A 22,132-nucleotide genomic window follows, 5' to 3' on the forward strand; every position below is an offset into this window, starting at 1 on the left:
GATTAACTCAAAATGTTGTTTAAAAAAAAACCCATCAAACCTAATGTTTGATCAAAATGAATATATGATACCTTTTTTTTACCCAGTGGTGGAAAGTAGCTATATGTACTAAGTACATTTACTCAAGTACTGTGCTCACAACCTTTATTTACTTACTTACTTTTGACAGTGGTGGAAGTAGTAGTAGAAGTATTCAGATCCTTTACATAAGTTAATGTAGCAAATATCATCAATAATCAATTACAAGTAAACTGCATAGATTGAAAATATTACTTAAAGAGACAGTTCACCCCAAAATCAAAAATACATGTTTTTCCTCTTACCTGTAGTGCTATTTATCGTTGTTTATTGTTTTGGAGATATCGGCCGTAGAGTGGAATTAGAATTAGTGGAACTAGATGGCTAGATGGTGGTGCTCAAAAGCGCCACAAAAATACATTTGAAAAACTCAACAGCAATGTCTCGTTCCAGAAGTCATGATAGACCAAGATACCCAAGAGTAAAAGTCTAATAAATCATGAAAAAGTGGAACACAATGCATGAAACTGAAACTAAACAACTGCGATACTGTCTTGTAAATACACACTTACAAAATGGCTTTGCAGCATTTTGTACAATGGTAATTTAGTCCCAACAGATTGTATCATTACAGATTGTCATTATAGCATATATGTTTTCATTATTTTGTACAGAAACAGTGTCAGTAATAATCACAACAAAATATGTGGATGAATACTGACACAGTATTTTGATAATATTTCAAATAGAGTTAAAAATGTTGAAGTAAAGCAGATAATTCAATAAAATAGGCTTATTTATTCTTTGTTGTGTTTGGATGTAAGCAGTGCTTTCTTTTCAAAAAGCCTTTTAGGCTGTGACATTTATAATCAATTCTGTAGTTTGGAGCAAAGGGCAATCATCGTTCACATTTCAACTCGTCTTCTTGCTGTATCTCTCTCACTTAGCTGTATTCCGCTTTGAAAACAGATGAGCGAATGTATTTGCCTATGCTGCATGTGTACATAAGGGTTACAAATTGTTGATCAAATTAACCTGTGGTTTTAATTCATCTATCACCACCAGATAATTAATAACACATGCTTATATGTGGTCAGAGCACTACTACAGTTGCTCGATGGCCTAGACAAACGTTTGACAAAACAACTGACAGAGTTACATATGAGCAAACACACTCTCATATCTCTCTGAGATGGAAACATTTCCTATTTTTATACGAGGTGGTGAAAGTTGATTTTAGCTCAGAATGCAGTGTCGAAACTTGACATCCAGGGTGTATTTTTGTTACATAAAATATACAATTATAAAGGACTTTTGTGTCCTTCTTGCCTCCTAACCTCACCAGTTTAATTTTCTATCACTGACACACTAACACCCAAAACCTTCTATAGATGCTTACAGAGGTGGAATTTGCCCAGATGTGTGCATGTATGTGTGTGTGTGTGTGTGTGTGTGTGTGTGTGTGTGTGTGTGTGTGTGTCTCCCCAACCTTATCTGGACAGCAGGCAGACACCGCAGTCCAACCATAGGCATCCTTTGATGTAATATATGGCACCATTAAAGGTCATCTAATGGTTAGTTGTTTACGTTCTGAGGGAAACTAACACTTTTGGAGAGACCACATGACGAAACCGAAAATTACTGCTGCCATTTTTTAAAAAGGCTTTGAGTTGCTGTTATCAGGTGCTATACAAATAATCTTGACTTGCCTTAAGACATTTTGTTAAAAAATTACTTTTTTTTCTCAAATATTTACTAATACATTTTGGTTTGCATAATATTCTACAGTGCAATTGTTAGTAACATTGATAACTTTTATGTATACCTGCTATCTTTTATTTGTGTAGCAGTTATCAAAAAGTATGTGTAATCTGATAGGACTTCCTCCTGGGTCCTTTTTTTGGACGTGCCTGTACAGATTTCAAGCACAGCCAAAAATTTCCTGCAACTGTGACATGTTTTTTTCCCTTTTATTGTGGACTGAGTCTCTTACTTCTGTGTGTGCTACTTATTTTTATTTATTTAACTTCCCAGGAAATACAAAATGATAGGACAATGAAAGTAATAATGAGGAATAATAACATAATTCAAGCAAAACTGAGGTAACTCAAATAGAATTAATCTTAAAAATGCATCTTAATTTTGGGTTGAATCCCATCAACCTTATCACTGCTATAGTTCCTTTTAAATTCTGTGATTTTAGTTTTTCTACTAGCCAGACAACAATCAAAAATTTCATAAGCCAACCAACATTTTCTTAAATCATGTCTAAACCTGTCATCACTGATCTGCTGGTACATGTAGGGACTCCTGATTGATTTACTGTTTTCAGATCTCTGTCAGGATCACTTTGGGTCAAGAAAGAAACAAACTGAGGTGGCACCACCCACTGTTCACATAGTGGACATACAGATACAGAGGGACTGTTCTGAGATTAACCACAAGGGGGCGGTCAAAGACCAATAATGACCATGTCATAGGGGTTTCCAGGTCAGTGGTTAAATCAGAAGTCAGATACATTATCATCTTGATTGCACAAATATACACCATGTTAGTAAGGGTGCAAAGATCACTTTCTTTTAGAGGACATTAGTATCACTCTGCAGTGTCATCAGTGATTGAGCTGTAGTAAATCCTTAAACTTGCACACACACAGACAGACATCATGGGCTAAATTAAAATGACTAGACACTAAGGAATGGGTGTGTGTTGTGCCAAGCCCTGAAACTGGGAAAGGTCAACACTGTTTTTTGTAATCCAGCTCGAGGTGACAGATCCACATCGGCCTGTTGTGTCTGATGACTGGGCAAACCTTAGGGTTGGACAATACAATATGTACACTAATGACTTGGTGATGCACAATGAAGAATCTTATCTGTCACAGCAGCAGAAGAAATACACCAGACCTGTTTTCTTTTCTTTTCTTGTTTCAAAGAAATTATGTTTCTTTACATTTTCATTGACAAGCCTTTCTCGGAAAACCCTTATGTATGCAAATTTAGCAGAACCCTTTCATGCGTGTAAAACAGCTTTGACCTCTGATATTTAAACTTTGGGACCTATAATGTGCTTGTTTCTGACCCTCTGGTTTACCATATTCACTGCTGAATTAGGGGTCTTTATGTTTCTTTAAAAGCAAACTGGTACACATTTTGCACACATTTTGTAGATTCTGCAATGTGACCTGCAGCTAAAGTACAGTCGGCTGTTGGAGCTTCAGACAGCTGTGACTTTTCCACCATCAGAAATGTTAGCTTGACACCTGGGGAATGGCTATGTGACAATTATGTAAAGGCGGTTCATTTAGGTCATAATGTGCAGACATATAGTATGTGGGTTAAGGAGTTACAGGCACCATCACCCATGTGATGGTTTGACCCTCAGAGTGGTCTTGTTTCATGGCAGATAGTGTGTCCTGCTGGACAACCAGCCTCCACTAACTTGCTAAAAGCAGATGACATTAATCTATCTCAGTGTTATTTTTTCTAAGTTAGGGATCTATGTGAGTGTGTGAGCGTGTGTGTGTATGTGTCTGTATGTGTTGCTTTTTATAAGTTTTTACATCTTCAAACTGAGCGCTGCCCCCAAGGTTTCTGTCATTCTTCTCATTCCTTCCTTTGACAGGAGACTGAGACAGCATACCTCTGATTTAAACATCTTTACTGCAGACTGGGTTTCTGTGGCAGTCGATGGTTAACAAAACGTGAATGTGAATATCAAGTTTTTATAAGTTTTTAAGAATACAAAATTTAAAATAAATTTAGTTCAATTTTAAACTATTGGTCCATAGAATATATATTTTTTGTCTATGGAGACGGATATTAGCCTAAGCATTTAACGAGTGTAAAACGATATGTGACGAATCTATCTAAAACTTGTAAACAAAGGCTCACCAAGGCTAACTTTTTTGCAATTTTGCAATAAGTAAAATGCAAATAATTTTTTTAAAAAAACATTAAAATTAAATTAAATGGTGCTACAACATGAGTATTTTTGATTTGGTGTAATGTTTATGTTTGAAGAATAATAAAACAATATTGTTGCACAGAAATATATTTTGAGCTGAGCTGGAAGTTCTAGCTACGATGAGAATTATCGGCAAAGTTAACGTAAACAATTAACACAACTTAAGTGAAGTTTTCAACAAAACTCAGATGTGTAACTACTGTGTTCGGTATGTATCACAATTGAAGGAAAAAGAAGTGGAGATGCCGGGGATTGAACCCGGGGCCTCATACATGCAAAGCATGCGCTCTACCACTGAGCTACATCCCCTACTGATGGCAGGTTGTATGGCGATATATATATATAGGCATAGGGCTCTGTAATATACAATGGAAGTTGAACGGGATATTTTTGTTCTGACTGAGGCCAAGTTATGTCATTTCAGGTCAAAACTTTACCCTGGGTTCAACCTTTAAGCCAACACTATGTACTGTAGGCTATTTGTGTGTGTATGTGCTAAATTAAGAAGTGACATTTTTTTAACGGGTTACAGAAAAAAAATGCTCAAACTCAAGAGACTCTGGGCTGTTTATAGTGGTGGTTTGTAAACACAAGAACTGAATTGACGTCAGGGTGAATGAATGGAAAAGAAGCTGCTATATTTGTAGCTCAATTTTCTTTGATTTAATCCTTGCTCAGTGCTAATTTTAGCCTGCAGGTCATGTTTTGGTTTCAGTTAGAGGACACATCTAAGCATGAAGCTCCTCTTCTTCCCACACTAACATGAAGGGGAAGAACAAATTGGAGGGGATGGATGAGGACAAATGTCATGAAACACAGACACACACGACACAATAGTTCTGAGATAAACTCAGACGAACACAAGTGGCCGAAATTCAGGGCTTTCTCATTACCCAAGGTATCCTAATCCTTTGGGGAATTTAAAATAGCTCCCTCGTTATGTTTCATCCTCCTGGGGAGTGTGAACGAGGGGCTGTCATCCGCCTCTGGAAAGCACAGCCTGTCCTCACTCATGCTGTGTTTATCAGCACACTCCAGCCAAGGACACCACTTCCAGGCCCTGTTTGCTTAAGCCTTGTAGGGACAGACCCGTGGAATGCACGCATGGCATGAGGGCTTTAGGAGGGATGAAGAAGGGAATGGGAAAGAAGGTAGGAGAGAAAGGATGAGAGACTAACACCTTCCCAGCCTCTGCAGAACGAAAAGCACCGGCCTGCAGAGGGGATCTCCCAGGAGGAGGGAGGGAGGGAGGGATAATGGTTGACATCAACTCTGTTGTCGTTGTGTGAATTTGGACTGATGACAGGAACCCACCATGTTGAGCCTGTGCTGAGTAAGGAATAGGCTAGCCTATGTGTGTGGAGGGGGGGTTATCTTGGGACTGTGAGTGCTGTTGAGGGCAGCATTTACAGACAGGCTGTATGCAATATGAGATGCAGAAAGAAATTCTTTATCTAAGGCCACAGACCTCCAGACGTTACAGTGAAGAGAACCAAAAGGACATGGTGTATTAAAGTGAAAGTATGAATGTGAAAGTACTCATTATGCAGACAAATAGGCCATGTGAATGGTTATTATATTATATTACATTATTCAGTCGTTAATACTGATGCATTTTACCGCTGTAGCTGGTCGAGGTGGAGGTGGTTTTAACTACTTTATGCACCTTTGGGGAGTTTAATCTGCAGATTATTTTCTCAATTTATCGATTAATCGTTTGGTCTAGAAAATATCACAAAAATAGTAAAGATGCCTATGGCAATTTCTTAAAAAGCAAATTGACATATTCAAATTGCTTGTTTTGCTCAACCGACAGTCCAGAACCTAAATATATTCAGTTTACCACATAGAGTACAAAGAAAAGCAGCCAACCGTCGACTTTGGAAGCTGAAACCAGCTTAATCGCTTATCCAGATAGTTGCCGATTAATTTCCTGTCGATTGACTAATCGATTAATCAACTAATCGTTTCAGGTCTTTTTATGAGGCATATCATGTGTTTTGTATGTAAAGTGTTATTCTTAGAAGTAAATAGTAACTATAGTTGTTTAATAGATGAAGTGAAGTAAAAAATACAGTGAAAACCTCTGAAATGTAGTGGAGTAATGAAAATCATTGAAAATACAAGTATCTCAAAAATTTTGCTCAAGTACAGTACTTAATTAAATGTAGTTTGTTACTTTCCACCACTGTCTCTCTCACACATGTTCACACACATACACAAAGTGCACATAAAAACATTTGGACCAAATATCAAGGGCTGGCAGCATTAAAGGCTCATATTTGACAACAGCTGCATGAATCGACTATAGAACTTTTTACAGATGTTGTTTTTTTTCCATATTCCCCTGTGAGATCTATCAAAGTGTGGATTTTGGAAATGTTGATGCAGATGCATGATCGCTTTACCAGTGTTTTAAAGGAATGGTTTGACATTTAGGGAAATACTCTTATTCGCTTTCTTGCTGAGAGTTAACTGAGAAGATTGATAGCACTCTGACGTCTGTTCATTAACTATTGCGCAAGAGCCATAAGTCCATTAGCTTAGCTTAGCATAAAGACTGGAAACAGGAAGAAACAGCTAGCCTAGCTCTCGCCAAAGTTCAAAAATACACCTACCAACATTTCTAAAACACTACCCTGAGTCTCCACTTGTTGCCTGGCAACCTCATATTGACAAGATTCCAGGAAGTCAGTGAGCTGGAGAGAAATTGTGTTAGCACATAACTCCCCGTAAAGCTACAACCTGTCATTTTCAACCACGCTAGAGGCACCGCTCTAGGAATGGCAATGCAAGGTTTCAGTCGTAGTCATCTGGACACTGTTTTCAGGTTCAAGACGTCAGTCCACCACTTTGGTCTAGACTGAAACTTCTCAAGAGCTATTGGATGTATTGCCATGAAATTTTGTTCAGACACACATATTCAATGAATCCAAATGATTTTGGTGATTCCCCTGACTTTTCCTGTAGCGCCACCAGTCGGTTGACATTTTTGCTTTTTAGTGTAATGTCTGGACAACTAATGGATGGATTGCCATCACATTTGGTACAGACATCCATGCCCTCCTCAGGATGATTTGTAATAATTTTTGTGATCCTTTCACTTCATCTAGCGCCACCATCAGGTCAACAATTCAGTTTGTCCAATACTTTGGTTAAGGACCAAATACCTGCAAAACTAATGACATTCCTATCAGCCTCAGCTGTACTTTAGTGCTGATTAGCAACCGTTAGCACACTAACACACTAAACTATGATGGATAACACGGTAAACATTATACCTGCTAAACATCGGAAGTTAGCATTATGAGCATGTTAGCATGCTGTCTTTAGCATTTAGCTGCAAGCACTGCTGTGCCTAAGTACATCCTCACAGAGCCTCTCAGAGACTCTTGATTGTTACATTTGGTTTACATGATACAACATGTTAATGAGTAAACAGGTGGTTGGCATATTTTTAAACTTTGAATTGTACCAGGCTTGCTGTTTCCCCTTGTTTCCAGTACCTATTGCTAAGCTAATCACCTGCTCTAGCTTCATAGTTAATGCACAGACATGAGAGTGGTATCAATGTTCTCATCTAACTCTCTTCAAAAAAGCGAATAAGCGTATTTCCCAAAATATCAAACTATTCCCTTAAATGGTTAGCCTAATCCTTGTAATCTATAGAGATCTGCAACCTGAACAGCCCCACTGTGTCATATGCAGGTAACATACACTGCTGCTGGCTGTGTATGGTAATGGTAACGCAGGAGGAAGGTCTGAGCTACTATCTTCTGGGGCTGCCGTCTTATCATCTGCCAGCAGCCAGCTATGCGGGGGCAGAGGCCTGAAAAGAGAGGACAGAGAAGCACCAAAAATAAAGGCAGCAGAGCACACAAAAAGAAGGTCAATAAGGTCATATAGGAAGTCATCTAAAAAATGTGTGATTTCTTGAAGTTCAAGTTTATGGGATTTACATGAGATTCATTATACTTCATCAACCAAATCATGCTTGTTCGCTGATATAACGTAAAAGGGAGGAGATGAGTGGACACACCTCTACTATTTTCTTTTATGTTTTCAGTTTCCCTTTTTAAAATGCATCCCGACAGTTATTCTTGTCTGACAATCAAACACAGAAGCATAAGTCAGCAGAATATTGTTTAAAAAAAAAACATAAGGTGCCTCTGTGAACTTTGAGTGTTAGTCCTGTCCTCTACATACACTACGTCCCCACAGGATCTGTTTTGTCTCCACTCAAGGAAGGGATGAGTTGTCAAATCAAATAGTTTCTCACAAACAAGTTACTTTACCATCTGTTTCAAGCATCAACACATTCTACAAGCCAGACTTCTGAGTCAACTCGCCACACCTCGGTCTTTAACCACAAACAAAATAGCAGTGTTTACAATACAAGGTTTTGATTTGTTGGAAGTCCTCTGCATTTACGCACATGCCTTAGTGTCAGCTGGGGCAAGGACAGGCATGCTGTTGAACAAGAGCTGCATGTCACATTCATGAGCAAGCACAAGGAGAGAGAGGGAGGGAGCGAGAGGGAGACATTGCTGTGACCTCTCACCCATTTCTCCAACCAGCTTGAGAAACTGTGGGAATCCTGTGAAGCCAGGGAACTTCAGTGAAAGCTCTGGCATTGATTTTTTTTAAAAGAGGCAGACAATGGAAAAACCATAACCTTTACTCTTTCTGTGTCCTTGAGCAATGTATTTAAAGGTTTTTTTTGTTATTTTGGGGTGAACTGTCCCTTTAAGCCCCAGTTATTCATTAATGATATGGTTGTGATCATTTGTATTAAAGGATAATTACTCCAAATACCTTGAATTGTATTTATCGTGCATCAGAGCTACAAACATAGCAATACAAGGACATGACATAACAAGTTCCACAAGGCCTGTGACTTTTTCTGATCAGTTTGAGAACACAAACATTAACACAAGCACAGATGCACAAACTATTCTTGCTAAATGTTTGTGTTCACTGTGTTACCGTCGTTTGGATATCATCATCACTGCAGGGTGAAAATGTGTACGTGTGTGTGTGCGTCTGCGTCCGTGAGTTGCCTAGCACCTGGTAATTGTATAGGATCGAAACCTTATCATTCTGCCTTTAGAAAGCTCATGCTGCACTGGGCTCTTGCTATTGTCTTTCATCGCTGTGGTAATAACATGACAAAATCTATGGCAGAAAAAGTAGCTTACTAAGGAGCCCGTATGACACAGGCATGTGTCTGGATATACAACCCTCTTAGGTGTGGTTCATTTGTTTTCAATTTACGTTCAAGACGTCCAGTCACACAGCCAGGCCTGATTACTCACATGCACATTCACATGTATTATAAAACATGATATGACATACTGTAAATTGAGTGCAATGCATTTGTCCTAATACAAAACATTATAATTTCAGGTTCACTGGCAAATTCTCAAGTATGCTGCACACCTAGAGTCTTTGCTAATCCCAATTAACTTTACTGAAAGTCAGTGTACTTTACTCAGTATAATATAGTCATATCATACTGTAGGTATTCTACCATCTGTATAACTATATTCTTGACAAGTAGCTGAGTATTTAACTGTTCCTTTGGCCAGGAGGAACAAACAGAAAGCTTGTTGCACAAAAACATCACAAAATTTGATTTAATATTGTACATATAAAAGAATGAGAAGGAGTTTTGTCCAGAGGGTCTTCGAGAGGAGATACACCAGGACTGCTAACCAACTATAACTGGCATCACACATTTTTGTCATATTACAGTACATAAATAAAGACACTACATACAGATTTCTGACATTAATCAGGTCAAACTATAGATTACTCTCAAATTTGAGATGATTCCAGTTGTAAAAATCAAATATGATCGATATTATGATGGCTCCTACTGGGCTGAGTTTCAGTTGGCAGGAAGGAATTAGTAATCCAAAACCCTTATATAGTATAGGGCAATGTGCGCAGACTGCCTGAGTGACCTGTCCAGTTTTGTGCAGACTAGTGTAGATCCTAAAAGATCTTGAAAACCAGCTGTCATGGTCAGACTTTGTAGATAATTAGGCTATAAATAGTGTAGTGTGTTTCCAGCTTTACTAAAAGAATTCCCTCTTCCACAATAAGCCCTGTCAGCATGCTGGTGCATATGTGGACATAAACATGCACGTAGCCACACACACTCATTCACACTTGTATGCTTAAAGATAAGCAAGTTGTGAGTATAGACTTAAAAACCCAATGAAATAGACTTGAGGATTATACATAATGCTCTCTCAAATAGAGAAACACTCACATGCATTAACAGGCACACACATTTATGTCAACAATCACCAGTAACAATCTGCAGTAATAAAAGGCAGTAGGTATTCTCAAAGCTTTACAGACTGCAGAGTGTAAAAGTGACCACCAGGGGTTTTCAAAACCTCTCCACAGCTCATTGGTTACTCAAATGCTGCATTCAGAAAAAGCGTATCTGACTGGCTGGTATAGGTTGAGTGGCACGTGGAGGTCCTCCCCACCAAGGCAGAGTGAAAAGATGGATCTTGAGGGGGAGGGGAAAGAGGTCTATTTACAAATTAAATGTAAAGTAACATCACCAGCATCACTAGAGAAGGAAAGCTAATCTGGTTTGTGAAGTGGGACAATTACTAATAATTTGAATATTCAAGGTTGGCATGGGCATTTGTTTCCATAAATGATTAATTTTGTAACTCTGTCACAAGAGGAGAATATGCAAAGGAGATTAGGTTACCTTGTCTCTTTCATGCTGGACAATATTCAGCACCTGATGAAAAATAAACACCAAAATGAAATGATGCAGTTTAACATTTTAAAATAAGCATCTACAGAGTAACATATACAACACAAAGATAAATATGTTCTGTCTGTGGTTCAAAGTCCATTCAGGAGGTGATATAACAGGTTAGTTGCAACAGATTCAGCTCTGTGCTCTTCTTTCTGTAGCTGGATGTATATAATTAGGCACCAAGTTGAAATTTAATTTAGCTGTCAACAGATCTTCATCTTTCCTTGATATAGAAAGCTAGTGTTTGGAGCTCTGTGAGCACAGGCTCAGGATCAGTTTACCATCCCCCAGCCCTGATCCCAAACAGCAGGGATGGTGAAAGCAGAAGCTGATCACGGATCAGTCTCTGGGTTAAGTCACAATTTCCATCTGGGTGCAGGTTGACAGCCCTCTTTCGCCCAGCCCCCTCCCTGTTGCCTAGAAGTCCGGCTTTTGGCTTGTGTAATATTCTGATTGGCTGGTGAGTTTGGTGTGGGCGGGGAAAGGGGGGCGTGGCCGAGCGTATTGTGATCTCACAATCAGCTGTTTTGTACGTTCTACATTCTGATCCGAGGATCAGCTGGAGGCAGCAATAAACAGAAAAAAATCTGCAGGGGAAAAGATTGAGGAGAGGAGGAAAAAGCTGCAGATATTATGATCTGAAAACATCAGTGTAACATTTTTACACGAAGCCCTTCTTCTGAGAAGAAAGCCTTTTATTTTTGTATAATGGTGTTTTAACTACCTCACTTACAGTCTATCTAAAGCTATGCTTTAAGAATTGTTGTCGTTTCTACTGTGTGTGAGATCTCGTTTACAACTTGAATAATATTGCAGAGGCAGGTAAGCTATTCTTTACTTTGCTTTCAATCTGATACTTGGTGTGTTTTGAGTCAGGCTATGTGCTCTCAAGAGCTATCAAGCTACATTTGTCTCTGCCAGTGAAGCGGCTGCATTCTTCATTATGCTTATCTACAGAAAATATCCATCAGCCACCATGAAGTCATATAACATGTAGAATTACACAGCTTTGTCTGTCACTAACTCATTACATGGGCTATCTTTAACTGCTGTGCGTTATAATTCGTTGTGCCCTATTATTAGGTCATGAATAGATTTTAAAGCAATAGCCTATAGCAACCTAAACCAAACGGCTTAATTGGGTCGATTCGACGTCCTATATCCCGAAAAACGATACCAGCCTCCATACGTGTATATCCTACAGGATGCCAGCAGCCGCAGTTTTGTAAATTTCACCAAATGCTGATGTGGAGTCAAGTCGATGGCGGATGTTGATGTTTTTTTCTGGGAGGCGGACCTTGTAGGCTAAGGTTTTCTGCAAATACAGTCACTTGTCTGTGAAATAAGCGTTTCGTTGTGTTGTCAGTAGCCTATCCAGTCGATGTCTTTCGTGCAGTGTTGCTGAGCCACAACTGTCATTGCTTTGACCCTTCAGCTGTAGAGCTTATACGGATAATTCATGTTTAACCTGAATACCCTACAGAAAGTCTTCTCTCGGCTAGTCGACTGTTGACAATGTGAGGCCGAGGGCGATGCTTTATTTTTCTACATTCATTTAAGGGCATCTCTGTGTATTTGAAATGTAAACATTGTTGATGTGAGCTGCATTTTTTTTTCATAGGCTACTCCAGACGATGACCGTCGACAATAGCAACCATTCACATTATGGATTGTTTTCGGCATAGTGTTGCAAAATGCAGATAAGACATAACTACCCATATAGGTCTCATATACACGGTCATAATATCTTACATTTTCGCTATGTTTGCTATTCAGACCTCTTTTTTTTCTCCAGTGAGCCAAATAGGCTCTAGGAGCCTCTCTATCAGCGTCAATGACGTATGCCAGACGTCACAGGCGTCTTGTTTTTATTTCGTTAGTCCCCTCCCATCGCACTCCACTCCTCCTACTTTTTAAAAAGACCAATGTCAAAGAAAGATCCATAATTGAAGGTCCTTTTTGATATTTTAGGATGTGCAGCTGTGTCTGTAAAATCATATTTGTAATGTGTATATTTGAATAAAAACACAAAATAAGGCCTGTCAGTGCTCCTAATGACCAACATCTCTTTGCTGTAGTGTGTGCCATATCTTCATGTATTTTAGGTTTAGTCTTGTTAAGATATTAGAATGCCCAGCTTTTTACTTGTCTACTACTAGTGTACTACTGTCCAAACTAGTTACATTTTAATTTATTAGTTTATCTGACAGGGATAATGCTCAATGATCAACAGAAGAAAAAAAAGAACTGTAAACAAGCCAGAGTTCGCCTAGAGGGCTAATTTTCACCTGTTGTCCCTCGCCAGATGTTAAAAAGGCATCCTAAAAATAAAATAAAACAACCTGTCTTATCAAACATAATACATATGCACAAGATAGTTTGTACACATCTACCAATAATTAATGCCACAGTACAGTTATTGTATGGTAGCTGCAATCCATACTAATAAGGACAAATAAGGAAAAAAGAGGACTGTTAAAAAGAAAAAAGAGGACAGAGGACTGACCAAGACAGAAGAGACAAAACAAGATGGCCATATTTACATATTGTCATGCTAACATTTTCTTGACTCCAAGTTTTCAAACAAATCCTTTACATTGTCTCTGCTTTCTCTTATGTAATAGATTTGACTTCAAAGGACATTTATCAGTGTTAATGGGTGGTAGTTGTTAGATAATGCTTCTACACAACATATGCCATGTATTCAGGACCTGTCTCCTCCAGGATGTAAGCCATATCAGTGCTGGTTATTTGTGCTCTATTGGCAGTACCAATTGCTATATTTACACCAGTCAGATAACCCTGAATTAGCTTGTACAGCCACCAAACTGATAAAATTGTTTTATCAGGAAAGTGCTGCATGTAGTCCATGTTGAGTGTGTTTTTTGTGGATTTCTGCTGCACCATATGCAAAGCAACCCTCAGGCCTTGTCACCAAAATTTTGTTTATCTGGATTTAGTTGTCATGGTCTCATGACTTAAGTTTCTATTAGTCCAGGAATGCATCAGTCTCAGTGTTGAGGGTGGACTGCAGCACCTCAGTCCAGACTCAGCTCATAGTATCTTTTTGGATTTCCTTTGCAAAATTCCAAAAATATAACAAACATTTTTTTTATCAAATCACTGGATAGGATTTTTAACACATCATGACACACAAAATGAACGTATACAACCCAGAGTATTAAAAAATACAGCTGAGAGCTTCTATCCAGTAGGCTCATAATGATTATTTTGGAAATAGGCTTCTACCATTTCATCTTTTTGCCCCATTTTTCTGCCCATTTTCTCCCACTGTTCATTTGTCTCTTACTTTCTCTTGTTATTTCCTGTCTCCTTGACAGTGACTATATTTGTTAAAATGATTATTATTCCATCTGACACCAGAAGAAATCTCAGGAGTGTGTACTGTATGGTTGCATTTAAGATGTCTTTTCCCTTTTTGTTCCTGGTGGCCATGGTGATTCTCCAAATAAGGACAGAAAGTGTCAGCTTCTCAACAAGCATCCATGCATATCTCCTTCCATGTCTCTTTTCTCCATATATCTCTGTCACGTGCACTTTGTTTCACCATTTGATCTGTGCTCTTTCATTATTATTAACCTCTGTCATTTGTTGATCTACTCACATAGTTGGTGAAATAGTTGAATACAGATCAGGCTGTGGGTCAAACAGATTGTGGACTGCAATAGGTAATGATCTGAAATTTAAACCTCTACAACTTTGAAACTAGTACACAAATAGGCCTAAACTAATATATGGAAAAAAGCATATGGGGAGAAATCAATTTAACCTAAACATCCCAGAGATATCTTTGTGTGTCAGCAAGTATTGGCAGAGGTTTGCCCTTTATGATCTCTACAGCCATTCCTTCTTCTGCATTCACATAGTTTAAGTAAATAAAACTCAGCCTTTGAACATGTAGGGGTTTGTCTTGTAAGCGATGGCTATTCAAACATCTGTTCAACATTACATCATCATGTTCACATTTAGGTCAGGCACTTGTCATTTGCCTCAGTACCTTCTGTCCTAATGTCTATGTCCTTCTTTACATTTTAATATTGTACATACTCACTTTGTATGACTTTGTGAGAGTCTGGCTCTTTGTATCACCTCCTTTCACCTCCTCCACTTCTTCTCTGGCCTGTCCATCTGTCCTGAGACTGTGCTGATTGCTTATCTAAAGGTCATGGGGGGAGGGAAGTGCAGCCATTGTCCACCAGCTTCTTGCTTGCTGATTTAATTTATTTCTTCATAAAACACATTCTTATTTATTACCACCTACTCTAGCTCAGTCTTCTTTTGCCAATGTATTACACAGCGTCGGTCACCATCATGTGAAAGTTTAAATGGATATACCATTTGATATACAGGCTATACTGTGTATTGGCACTGCCCTATTGAAATCTCATGACTCAAATCACCCGACTCTGCAGTTTTCCTCAGCTCTACAGAATGTTTTAGCATCTTTTAGGTCACTGTTTTGGTTTTCCAGCCCACAACTTTCTAGATGCAGCAGGCAGCTTTAAATCAACTCGTAGGTTAACACCCATAGCAACTTCATAAGGTGATAATATGTCAATTTTGTGTTTTTATAGCTTCTTGCACTGCCCCCAAGTGGCCAAACAATCACTTAATGCAGGTTTTAAAAAATACCATTTCCATTTTTCCTGTGAAGATTTAAATTTTGGGATAGAAAGTGTTAACAGTGACAATATATAAATTGAAAAAAATATTGTTCCCTCTATGCACAGCCTCAGAGCTATTATATTATTTTGATTAGAACTGGTAACTGGAAGCTGATCTTAAGATACCCGCTAATCTAATATGCAAGCTACCCAGCAATGTTAGTGTGAAAACTTAAAAATAAGCAGCTTCTGTTATTAATGGCACAGTGTTTGTGTCAACCTGTCATTACAATACATTTTAAAATGCTTTGAGATTTGAGTCCAAAAAATATTTCCAACTTGTTGTAATGTGTCTTGAAATAACCCTAAGCTCTTACCACACACATTGCTCACTTATTGTGTTTATCTATTGTACCTTGACTAAGCAGTAGCAAATGAACCCAATAAGTCACTTCTCTTTTTTTAGATGTCATTTTTAAGAAAATGTGTTGACAGTGAAGCACCTTATCTTCTTAAAACCACTAACCACCCTCTTCTTTCTCTCTCTCATTTTCTCTCTCCAGGCCTTTGCTCCAAACCAAGTGAAACCTTACATTTGCACTACAGAAGCCTGTCCACTCCTGTTTGTCAAAACCGAGATCCAGCAAAGGGCTTCAAGTGAAAAAAAAGAGACTCAAAAAATCAGACAAAGAATTGCATAAAATAGCAACAAGTGATACCTAAACACAAATAAGACATTAAAAAAGGCAGCTACAGCTTTTTCTTTGTGGACGACAAAAAGCACCCAAGTCATCAACACTTGACGATACGAGCAGTCATGTTTCAGCGTCTGAGCAACCTGTTGTTTGGGGAAGTAGAAGAGGTGGCAGCTGAGCTGAAGGGACCCAACCCCTGTGTGACGGAGGCCGACGAGGAGGGATGGATGCTTGTCAACCTGCCTGGTGAGTCTCAACAGAGAAAGTGCAGTGGTGGCTTGGATAGGTCAGTGTGGCATTTTAGAGCCACACCAAACTGGGAAATAGTCAAATTGTGTTTGTGTTCAAAGATTAAGGTAGCTGAGAAATACTTCTGTTCTCTATTGCATGTCTATAATGCTGACTAACATTTGAAGTGTAGAAGTAATTATGGGGATGATGGGGTGAGGTGAAGAATCAGTCGGGGGCGTGGCGCAACTACACTGATGCTCACCCATATGGCTGCCACACCAAAGGTGTTGTCTGTCATATGATCGAAACACATAATTCTCTGTGAACATACATCTCCTTCCTCTTTGTTTATGATCTCAGTCATGACAAAGGCAATTATTGAGTGTGTAAATTTGCTTTGGTGCCTGTTCAGAAGCCAACCAAACATCAAAAGCAACATAAAAGTACCTCTCAGCAGAGTCAAGACAAACATTATGTCACTGACATAATCAAAACCTTAGAGGGTCAACACAACTAATGATGTGACTCTTTTATGTTTCCTTACCTTTTCTTCCCCTCCTCCAATTTTTTTAAACACCCTTACATTCCCCACACTGGTATGTGTGCGCGTGTGTATGTGATCCCTTAAAAATTGCCCCCTTCATCCCGCATGGCTTTTTGAAAATCTACCCCATTTGCATCATTTTTGCAACCTCCCACATTAAACATCTGTCTTTATTGGCCGTCTCATCCCCGATCTCATCACTGCCATGTGCTCAGAAGAATCTGACTGCATGATGCAGGCGGAGGATGAGACGGGTGCCCCACTGATTGCACAGTCATTTCCAGACAGTAACCAGTCAAATCATCAAGACACACATACAAGGACTGAACGCCCGGCCCTCGTTCCCCACGCGCCTCACAAGCGCCGTAGGACACATAAAGGTCGGGCACGAGGTGCTGTAGCATCATCAGACCCCCTGTCTTGTCCAAGCGCTAGCCCGTCAGACTTGGGTGCCACTACACCTGTACCCCTGCCAAGACGGGCCAGACTGTCCACGCCTTCCTCCACCCCGTCAGTGTCCCCTGGCTCTGGAAGTGAGTGTGGGGGCAGTGGGGGTAGCAGTAGGTCAGGCCCAGAGAGAGGCTGCATGGATGAGAGCTGGTTTGTCACCCCTCCCCCCTGTTTCACTGCAGAGGGAGCCACCGCGGAGGCCAGCCCGATGGAGGACCTGCTCATCGAGCACCCCAGCATGTCTGTGTACATCTCCTCAAACAACTTGTCAATGGTCTCCAACAGCAACCTATCTGTGGTGGGAGAGGAAAGCACTGTCAGCCTGGCGAGCAGCGTGAAGTGAGAAATAGCACTCTTTATGCAAGCTGCACTTGACCTTCACCTGCTTTTTCAGCATCAGCACGACAACAATCACACCTTTTCTCACATTTGTTCTCTCCCCTTGCAGCAGAGTGGCTGAATCAGCTGCTGCCCCCGCCACCTGCAGCACTATGCCCACCAGGGTGACCCGTGGAGCAGTTGCCCAGGCTGGCGCTTTGGCCAAGGTCACCCAAGTGGCCAGGGTCCAGCGTAGCAAAACCCGCATCGAGCGGCGCCATCTGGGCCGCAACCGCATCCAACGGCAAAATCGCACCAGGGAGCAGGTCCCCCGCCACGCAGCCCACGCCAGAAACACCTTCCTTCACCAGCCCAGCAAGCGTAACATCTGCCACTAAACTCATCAACAACCACGGGGCATCGTTTACTTTGAGGGCATTAGTAGTGCAGTCAGCTCCAAGACACACACCATTAAATGTATTCAACCACTGCATATTTGCTTTAATTTCTGCACATTATATCATATTACACTCAGATACCAGTAGACCAGTAGCCTTTTTGTTTTGGTTTAGTCGCAAACTGACCTGGTAGTTTTATACCCCATTCTGCTGTTATCAACCAAGCTCTCTGAGTAGATCTGTGTAGACATTTATTATATTTATTGTCCACTGCAGTATCCAAACAACTAAAAAATCTTTAAAAGACTTGAACATAAGTAAAAGACTTAATGTCTGAAATGACAATAATGTCTGAAAAACAACAAAAAGTTTAGCTCTAATTTTTTCTCCTATCTTAGTAAAAGATTATCTTTTCTTTCAGTCTTCCTTAAGGCATGTTTTTTTTTATTAATTAAACCATTAAATCCCTAAAATACCCTTTGTTAAATTTGGAGATAATGATTTGAAACTTAAATAACCAAGTGTACTTTAAGACCTTTCTGGTGGAAACAATGCAAGACAAAGACAAGTTAAGCTTTGGTATCTTTGCAGAGAAAGCAACTCATTATTTCTTCGAAGCTTTACATTACAGCTAATTTTTTTTCTTTTTTCAGAAAATGTGGAAGGATATATATACCGTGTGTGACAAGTGAAAGAGGAAAATCACTAGACATTTGTTTCTCTCCAGTTTGGTCTGTCAACATGCAAAGTAAAAGACAAGGGCAAGGAAACATGGAGCAATCCGTTTCATCAACAAATGTTGAGATATTTCTCTCCTCTCACTTTGCGAAGGATGAGAGAAAGTAGAAGAAGGTGAGAGTATGGGCAAAACAGACTAAAGAGTAAAAGATAGTATAGAACTAGATAGTATTAAAAGGAATATGGTTAACATGAAATGGTCATAGGAAAGTGTTATGTAACCCTCTGAGCAGCCTGTGAGCAAATTTCATAAGAGCATTTGTTTTGCATATTTCATCTGTGTTGCTCTGGATAATGAATAAGGCACCTTCTTTTTGTGAACATGAAGATTGATGTTATGGGCACCCATAATAAATAGAAATCCTAATAAGGAGTATAAATGGAGTTGAGGTGAAAGGATACAGGGCTTGCCTTTGGGTTACAGGGTATGGCAGGTTATAGCAAGTGCAGAGCGGTATTGATGGCAACTCTTTATTTTGTTTTGTTATATTGTTTTCTGCTCATTTTGTCTCTTAAATCATAACATTATTTTACAGTGTCTCTCTCTCTGCATGGTTCCACCAATGAAAGAAATGAAAGCTTGTCCCTGTCAGACAAAGAGAAAGTACACATTTGGCTTTTAAAGCCAACAAATTAAAAAAAATTACTCCCTGAGAATCATATACAGCATAATGATCATTAAATGTGTGGTCTGTGAACTAAAGTAATGTGCCCAGCACACATCATCCATTTCCATCCACAGTGTGTGCTGTGATCTTATGTTATCCATGTGAACACCAAAAAGAAAGTACAATCTATTTTCACATCAGTCCCTTTCATTGAAAGTCAGCGACTGCCCAGGAGGTAACTGAGAAAAGTGAAGAAACAACTCCTTAAAGCTTAACAACACCCATCTTCCACCTACAACACATTCAAAACTATCATCTTGCTTATGGACGTGCAACCCATTGCTCCATTACCGTCTGCCCCTATCTCGTTAGCACATCCAGCACTAACAGCGTCCACTTAAAGATCTAGCATACTGATATGTATTCAACAACAATAGTAAACAATGGTGCTGAAGTGTATACTAATGTTTGTAAATTATTTGAGACATGGATGTAAGTTTGCACTGTCATACATTTTGTGAGTCAAAGTTTTAGCGGTGTGCTGTGTGCTTGTTTTTCTTTTGTGATATATTTTTTTCTTTTCTTTTTGTTTTGATTAAATTGTGTGTGAGAAGGTGTACTGACATGTTAAATGCTAGAAACTCTTTAAAAAAGACATGAATAATGGTCATTTATTTGTCTTGTAAATATTACAAAACAATTTACAACGCTCTGTTAGATGTCAAAGCCTCTCAGGACTTGAGTCCACAACGTTGTGTCCAATGGTACTAATGAGAATCCTCTCTCTGCCTCACCTCTGTGCTCATTATCAAATCAAGAGGGAATTTCAGTGGCCAAAAGTGGTGTCTTTGCCCCAACTTCAGTCTCATCTCTTTGAGATGCACCTTAAAAACAGCACTAGACTCATAGTTGATGTGCCAAAGGCAAACACTGCCCTCCAGAGGGTCCATTTAGCACAGCACTAGCTGTATGGATGCTGGTGAGGATACAGTATTGACATGGTTTTAATACAATCTGTACTGGTTTGTTCAAAGGATAGATTAAGAGTCTGAGGATTAATTTCAGATTGTTTGGAAAATGGAAATGGCTTGTCTCATTTAGATCATATAGATAGATGATTCACATACAACAACATTTTTAATTTCTGCCAATAATCCTATATATTACTTTGTTGTATTCAAAATCTGTTAATATTTGTTAATTTATAATAGAATTATGAATATGATCTTTTTTTCTGTTTAAAGATGACTATTATCATTATGTGTCCTGTTGATTTCTCTGAATAGTGCAGGAGATGTATCTGAGGTGATGAGTCTAACATGCACACACACACACACACACACACACACACACAAAGTGATCTCTGATTAGACTTACACACTCCCCAGGGGCTTACTATTCTAACTGATTGTGTCTCTGAGGTTGAATTTTGTTCACCTGTTCTAAAATAGTACATACAGAATGAAAACAGGGTAATAATAAGAGTTCACAGGTGGACATGTGTGTGTGCATGCAAAATGTAAAGATCACCACAGATACCCCTCTGCTTCTGCAAACCTGTCCTGTTTTCCTAATTTTTATTTCTTCCTTTATCACCAGTGTCATCTAAAAAGGAAATGTGTTCCCAATATGTTGTGTGTGTTTATTGAAAGGTGTGGTTTAAGAGTGAAAGTCATCCGACTATGGGGAGAGGGCGTGGTCACCAGGTGTGTTGAGCCTATATGCTGTGGACAGGGAAAGGATGAGGCAGGAGACAGATAGTATATATATTTAAAATTTTTAATTAAATGTATCATAAAACTACAATAGAATATGCTTGTATTTTCCCATATAGTTATTAGAACAGTTGTTCACCAATAGGCTGTTTTAAATGAGAGGCGTTGAATGTCTGGGGAGTTTTATGTTTTATGTTGTGCCCTGAAATGAAGGCAGCTTAAAAACACTTGGGGTTTCGCCCATGTTACATCTCAATTAGTACACCCCTCCCCCCATAAAAATGGAATATATAGACATATACAATTTGGTGTATCTGATATCTACAGTATGGTGATTGTGCCTTTCACTATTTCTGCATGGTTTTTGTGATGTACTGATTTTTCCATCCCAAAAGTGGATGGTCGTCCACTGACAGGCAAGACCTATGCAAAAATCAACGGATGGGTTTTTCCAGCATCCACTCAGAAAACACAGGTACCCGCCAAAAAAACAACAATAAATACTCAGGTTAACACCTGAATCTTGTGTCATTATTTTCATGTGGGAGAGCAGGAGGGAAGGGGATTAGAGCAAAGAACGTGTGATCTATTGTCAGTGGTAGAAGAAGTGTTCAGATCCTTTAATGAAGTGAAATTAGCAGCACCACAGTGTACCGTAAAAACACTCTATTACAAGTAGTCTTGTATTCCAAATTGTATTAGCAGTAAGTAAAAGTAAGGAAGTATTATCAGCTAAATGTATCATAGGTTTAAATACCCATTGTGCAGCAGAATGGCCCCTGTCAGTGTTACATTAATATATGTTATATTATTTGATAATTATTACTGATGGATTAACATCTAAGCAGCATTTTAACGTTGTAGCTGGTCAAGAGGGAGCAAATTTTAAATAGTTTACATACATTTGGGTAGTTAAATCTTTAACAATGCATCATATTTTATAAACTAGTCAGAGTAACTAGTAACTATAGCTGTCAAATAAACATAGTGGAGTAAAAAGAACAATATTGGGTAAGGTAAAATATACAGTAAGATG

At 39.1% G+C, this 22,132-nt stretch overlaps 1 protein-coding gene and 1 non-coding gene across 7 annotated transcripts; one reads left to right on the forward strand and one right to left on the reverse strand.

The window, feature by feature from the left end:
* Window positions 1–4,221: 4,221 nt before the first annotated feature.
* trnaa-ugc lies at window positions 4,222–4,293 on the reverse strand. Its single transcript has one exon. It is a non-coding gene; the product is annotated as a tRNA-Ala (tRNA).
* A 7,022-nt stretch (window positions 4,294–11,315) lies between these two features.
* On the forward strand, window positions 11,316–21,617 carry LOC122882791 (tumor protein p53-inducible nuclear protein 2). 6 transcript variants are annotated; one of them, XM_044210569.1, is made up of 6 exons: window positions 11,320–11,596; window positions 14,404–14,463; window positions 15,267–15,338; window positions 15,963–16,340; window positions 17,502–17,658; window positions 17,768–21,617. In XM_044210569.1, exons 4-6 carry the CDS (start codon window positions 16,217–16,219, stop codon window positions 18,033–18,035), a joined length of 549 nt encoding a protein of 182 aa, XP_044066504.1. In that variant the 5' UTR covers window positions 11,320–11,596; window positions 14,404–14,463; window positions 15,267–15,338; window positions 15,963–16,216; the 3' UTR covers window positions 18,036–21,617. The 6 variants fall into 6 exon arrangements, with proteins under 6 accessions (XP_044066503.1, XP_044066501.1, XP_044066498.1 ...); XM_044210566.1 differs by lacking the exons at window positions 14,404–14,463; window positions 15,267–15,338 and adding an exon at window positions 17,085–17,402 and having other exon boundaries at window positions 11,318–11,596; XM_044210568.1 differs by lacking the exons at window positions 14,404–14,463; window positions 15,267–15,338 and having other exon boundaries at window positions 11,316–11,596.
* Window positions 21,618–22,132: the final 515 nt, after the last annotated feature.

The sequence above is a fragment of the Siniperca chuatsi genome, linkage group LG10 (assembly GCF_020085105.1).
Source record: "Siniperca chuatsi isolate FFG_IHB_CAS linkage group LG10, ASM2008510v1, whole genome shotgun sequence".
In the NCBI taxonomy this organism is placed as follows: Eukaryota; Metazoa; Chordata; class Actinopteri; order Centrarchiformes; family Sinipercidae; genus Siniperca; species Siniperca chuatsi.